The following is a 6000-nucleotide window of genomic DNA, read 5'->3' as shown; positions in this document are numbered from 1 at the left end:
TCGGCCGGCCTTGCCCCATTGTGCCCGCTGGCTGGCGGCGCCCAGTTTTCGACGCCATTCACGGCCTGTCCCACCCGGGCACGAAGGCATCCCAGAAGCTCGTCGGGGCGAAGTTCGTCTGGCAGGGTCTCCGGAAGGACGTCCGCGACTGGGCCAGGACGTGCCTCGCGTGCCAGCGCGCAAAGGTCCACCGCCACACCCAGGCCCCGTTGGCCCCGTTTGCGATGCCCGAGCGTCGGTTCGACCATGTGCACGTCGACTTGGTGGGACCTCTGCCCCCATCGCGGGGGTTCACCCACCTCCTCACCATGGTGGACCACACCACACGGTGGCCGGAGGCCGTCCCATTGGCGGCGTCGTCTGCAGCTGATGTGGCACAGGCCTTCATCGCCACTTGGGTTGCCTGGTTCGGTGCCCCCTCGGACATCTCGTCCGACGCAGCCCCCAGTTCACCTCGGAGCTCTGGGCCGCGGTGGCGCAAGGGCTCGGGGTGACACTGCACTGCACCACGGCCTACCACCCCCAGGCCAATGGCCTGGGCGAGCGCTTTCATCGCTCAATGAAGGCCGCGCTCCGGGCCAGCCTCCGCGACGGCGGCTGGGTCAACAGACTCTCCTAGGTCCTGCTGGACCTCAGGACAGCGCCCAAGGATGACCTGCGCGCGTCCTCGGCGGAGCTGGTCTTCGGGCAACCACTGCGGGTACTGGGTGAATTTATCCCCGACTCCACGGCTCCTTGGTCTGCGGCGCAACAGCGCTCCGCCCTTCAGGAGACCGCCCGGAGGTTCGCCCCGGTGCCGACGGCACACCACGGTTGCCCGCCTTCCCACGTCGCCCCTGAGGTTCGCACGGCGAAGTACGTCTTCGTCCGGCACGACGCCCACCGGTCACCGCTACGGCCCCCGTACGACGGGCCCTTTCGTGTGCTGGAGACCGGGGACAAATTTTTCACCATCGACATCGGCGGTGCCCCGGATCGCATCTCCGTGGACCGCCTCAAGCCGGCCCACCTCGATCCGGACCACCCCCCGCAAGCAGCTCTGCCTCCGCGTCGAGGCCACCCCTCAGCCCCGCCACCCCCCAGACGTCCAGGCGGGGAACTGGAATGCATGCCCCGCCTATCGATCGATCGGCCACGCCCGGGGACTAGGCGTGGCCTCGGGATATATATGCGGGCTCTAAGCTCGGGCCCGCTTAGTGCTGCAGTTCGAGCTTTGGAATAAAGACTCTTTGTTGTAACAAACGCGTTGTGGCCTACCTCTTTGGCATTCGAGTTGTGTGTGCGCAGCACCACACTACAAGGTCATGCCCAGCATCTGCACCACCATGTCCATTTGAGATTTGCATTTGAAAATACCACACTGCACAGTAAACACTGTGGCCTCTGAGTTCGATCTTTTTTTCCGTTATACAGGTAAAACCATAAGAACATAGTCATGCCACTTCCGTTTCTTGGACATGGTGAGTCAGATCTTGCTCACCACACCCATCACAATGCAACACCTTCACCATACTAAACACTTTCACCACACGGCAACACTATAGTATAACAACTTCACCCCAATGTGTTCGTGAAAAAATATGCTTTGAGTATCACAGTAAATATAGTACTGAATCGGCCAGCGTGTTTGGTACCCCCAGCTTTGGGGTTTCGTACCCCCCAGGGGGTGCAGGTACTCCTGTGAACCATAGGCCTAGGCCTAGAGGAATACACACTTGCATCAAAGCTGTCTAGCTTGGGTTTGAATCCCGACCCAGCTATAAACTGTCATCCCGGTGTTTCACAGGTATAGTAGGTACAGTAGGGCGATTCATCAATGTGTGTGTGCTGTCCCTCATATGGGCATTAAGCCGGGTGTCACATCTGCCAGCATTAGTGGGTGAACGTTAAAGATCCCACGGTGTCCTTTCGTGAAGAGTAGGCGAGTCATCACCGGCACCATGGCCTGGTGAGGTTGAAACAAGCCAATGCTGAACATAAAATGATTTATTCTGTATTTAATTCTTATAACAAGTTTCAATGTTTCTAAAGTGTACAACAGGTGGCAGGGCCGCGTAACAGTATCCAGTGATGACGTCGTGACGTAAACGGACGATGTACTCTAAAAAAAAGTCAAACACGAACTGTTATCAATTATGTTATCAATTCCGACGAGACTGGAAGTCATGAAGCACACGTTAGGTTCAGGTTCAGCAGGATCTGCAGATGGAGAAACAGTAGATGCGATGTTCCAATTAGATTAATGACGTCATTCAACGATTGTGTAAACAAGCTGGGTGGCAAGGTGATCGTGGTTACCTGCATTTCTAAATGGGCTAGGGACGGTTTAAAGCTCGTTTTGTAATAGAGGTGTGGAAGGCATCACCGCAAGGTCGCCAAATGCCTATATAGACCCACCTGGTGATCACGACTACCGTGAGGTGGCGCACATATAGCAGCAGAGCGTGAGTTCACCTGGGTGAGCGCTTCACACGACGAACAGGTGCAAAATACCGCACACAAGTTAGTTTTTTTCGCCTGAATGAAATTATTACATCTTGAATTATTCATAGTCGAGACGTTTTGCCCATTTTGGTTATTTTTAAGTTAACGTCAAACTGCATGATGACGTCACGAGTCGAATTGTGACAAAATACTGCACACAAGTTGCATTTTTTTTCGCCTGGATGAAATTATTGTCCCCCGTCGCACCGCGGAGCGAAAGGGGGACTATGGTTTTCCCCTCCGTCCGTGTGTCCGTCCATCCGTCCGTCCGTCCGTCCGTGCGTGCGGGTGGATGTGCGTGCGTGCGTGCGTAAGCGAAGGACCGCATTCGAATTTGGTGTGCGGGTGCAACCCACGGCAAAATCCAAGATGGCCGCCGCCATGTGTCTGACACCATGTATGTCTGAACCTTGTGAGTGGAATATCTTGAAAAATAAGCGAAGTACCAACGTCTAATCGGGTGTGTGGGTGTATGTATCTAGGCATAAGGAAGAACGCTATCGAAAATTGGGTCGCAACGTCAAAATCCAAGATGGCCGCCACCATATATATGTCTCAACCTTGTGAGCGAAATATCTTGAAAAATAAGCGAACTACTAACTTCTAATCTGGTGTGTGGGTGTATCTACGCATAAGGGAGAACGCTATTGAAAATTGGGTCGCCACGTCAAAATCCAAGATGGCCGCCGCCATGTATGTCTGAACCTTGTGAGCGGATATCTTGAAAAATAAGCTTTGTGTTTTGGCCACGCTGGCCGTTTTGTCCATTTTGGTTATTTTTCAGTTTACGTCAAACGATGATGACGTCACGAGTGGAATTGTAACAAAATACTGCACACAAGTTACATTTTTTTCCGCCTGAATGAAATTATTACATCTTGAATTCATTGTCAAGACGTTTTGCCCATTTTGGTTATTTTTCAGTTTACGACAAACTGCATGATGACGTCACGAGTGGAATTGTGACAAAATACTGCACACAAGTTACATTTTTTTTCGCCTGAATAAAATTATTACATCTTGAATTCATTGTCGAGACGTTTTATCCATTTTGGTTATTTTTCAGTTTACGTCAAACGATGATGACGTCACGAGTCGAATTGTGCCAAAATACGGCACACAAGTTACATTTTTTTTCGCCTGAATAAAATTATTACATCTTGAATTCATCGTCGGACGTTTTGCCCATTTTAGTTATTTTTCAGTTTTACCTCAAACTGCATGATGACGTCACGAGTGGAATTGTGACGCTTTCGTCGGTTCTCCGGAGCTCTGGGGAAATAGGCTGAACCATGACCAAGTCCTCCGGCAGATTTCCCGGACAACCGAGAAATCCACGGTACCTGGGAGGGAAATTAGGAGCACCGTATTAATCATGGTTTGTCCCACGGGGGAAACGCAATCGATGGTGGTGGTTGGATTTGAAGGAGCGAGGGTGGGGCGTTGCTGGCAGAACGAGGGAGCCGTGGGTGGAGCAGAGGTAGAGATTGCGGAGCGAGAGGCTCCATACACAGTACACCATGGGAGACCCGATCAAGAGAGGCACGGAGATGTCGAGCTCCGCCAGGTTCCAGCAGCAGCGCCGTCTCAAGCAAGCGATGCAGTTCTATCACAAGGATTCGGCGGACCTGCTGCCACTCGACAGCTTGAAGAAGCTCGAAGCGGTGAGTGAGCGAATTTGTTTACAACTTGTGCTAACGATTCGCACCTGTTACCCGGAAGGTAAGCCTGGAGTTGCCTTATCACCACCATCTCTTATCTTCCCCCATCCAAAACCTTGATCTTTTCTACCCCCGCTAATTCACCCCAGATACACTTTTTGGAAATTCCAACTTCTTTCCTGGAAGTCCTTGCAGTGTCCATATGTTTTATACCTCTCCCACCTTCCCCCAAGCCCTCCCCCTCCCACAGTTCTCTCGATGTCCCTGCTCTCAAATGTTGTGTTTGTGTCCTTCCCCCTCTCTCCCCATCTTGTCTACCGCTCCCCTTGTTATATGTTTTTACGTGTCGGTTTGTCTTTCTGTGTGATTAATGTTCGCGCTTTCACGAGCCTCGATCTTGCATACAAAAAAATATAATAAAAGGTGGGTGGCTTTGATTGCCTTGGGGTCTTGAGTTTGACTCGGCCTGTCATCCTTCTGAGGTCGGTAAAATGATTGCCAGCTCACTCGTAACAGGGGCACTGCGTCAGCAGCGCAGCTGCGAAACCGATGCTCTGTCCCCTGCACATCAGAGCAGAAACGTTGAAATTTAGCCATGGTGACTTTGCGATAACGTTTTTGGTTTTTTCACACCCACCAACTAATGCCAGGAGATGGGACAGCCAGCTTGATGTCCTTCCGATGGATCGCACACTCTGCGATGGATTACCTTGCACATGAAACACCAGCAATGACAAAGATCTCATGAGTGACTTTTGACAAACGGGCGAGTTATCGCCGGCATTCTGTGTGCTGTGTGCAAACAGTTTGAGATGAAGGTTGGAGTGCATCAGGGGTCGGTACGAAGTCCACTACTATTTGTAGCTGTGATGGAGGTGCTGGCTCAGAACGTAAAGGAGGGTTTACCATGGGAGTTGTTGTATGCAGATGATCTGGTGTTGATTGCGGAAAGTATGGATGGACTGAAGGAAAAGATGAACAAGTGGAAGGAATGTGTGGAGACAAAAGGTCTGAAGGTGAATATCGGAAAGACGAAGGTGATGGCAAGTGGTAAAGCATGTGGTGAGGTGGAAAGAACTGGGAAGTGGCCATGTGCTGTGTGCAGGAAGGGTGTCGGAGTGAACTCCATTCAATGTACAATGTGCGCTGAGTGGGTTCATCAAAAATGTAGTGGTCTGAGAGGGTCATTAACCAGTGTGGCAGCTACATTCAAATGTAAGGTGTGCACAGAGGGAGCTGCAGATGGAGGAAATGTTGAGTTGGATCTTGGAGACGGCGTGAAGCTGGAAGGTGTGAAAACATTTTGCTACCTCGGAGACATGCTGAATGGAGAAGGTGGATCAGACTCGACAACGGTTGCTGGAGTTAGATGTGCATGGAAGAAGTTTCTGGAATTGAGTGGCGTGCTGATGAGGAGTGTCGTTGAAGCTGAAGGGAAAGGTGTATGCTGCATGTGTGAGAAGTGTTATGATTTATGGGAGCGGGACATGGGTCATGAACGTAGAGCAACAACGAAGGCTGGAAAGGGTGGAAATGCGAATGGTTCGGTGGATGTGTGGAGTATCGTTGAGAGAGAGGAAGACAAATGATGAATTGCGAAAGATGATGGGAATATTGCCTGTGATTGATGCTGTGAAGAGGAACAGGTTGAGATGGTTTGGTCATGTGTTGAGGAAGGATGAAAGTGACTGGTTGAGAAGAGTGATGGAAATGAATGTAGAAGGAAGTAGAGGACGGGGAAGACCGAGAAAGACTTGGCTAAAGATGGTGGAAGAAGAAATGCGGGCAAGGGGGTTAACAAGGAGATATGCAGAAAATAGGGCAAAATGGAGAAGATTGTCATGGGGACCGCAAG

The 6000-nt window shown here is 51.1% G+C and overlaps 1 protein-coding gene across 1 annotated transcript in view; it reads left to right on the top strand.

Moving 5' to 3' along the window:
- The first annotated feature begins 4005 nt into the window (after nucleotides 1-4005).
- The window catches only part of LOC137428668 (nuclear receptor-interacting protein 3-like), a 61448-nt gene continuing 59453 nt past the window's right edge, over nucleotides 4006-6000 (top strand). The window contains exon 1 of the mRNA XM_068118577.2: nucleotides 4006-4148. Coding sequence (XP_067974678.2) covers nucleotides 4035-4148 — 114 coding nt within the window. The 5' untranslated portion in view covers nucleotides 4006-4034. The remainder of the gene's footprint in view (nucleotides 4149-6000) is intronic.

The sequence above is a fragment of the Myxine glutinosa genome, chromosome 1 (genome assembly GCF_964187855.1).
Source record: "Myxine glutinosa chromosome 1, kmMyxGlut1.1, whole genome shotgun sequence".
Taxonomy (NCBI): domain Eukaryota; kingdom Metazoa; phylum Chordata; class Myxini; order Myxiniformes; family Myxinidae; genus Myxine; species Myxine glutinosa.
Note: the sequence above shows the minus strand (reverse complement) of the source record. Positions and strands in the feature narration are given on the sequence as shown.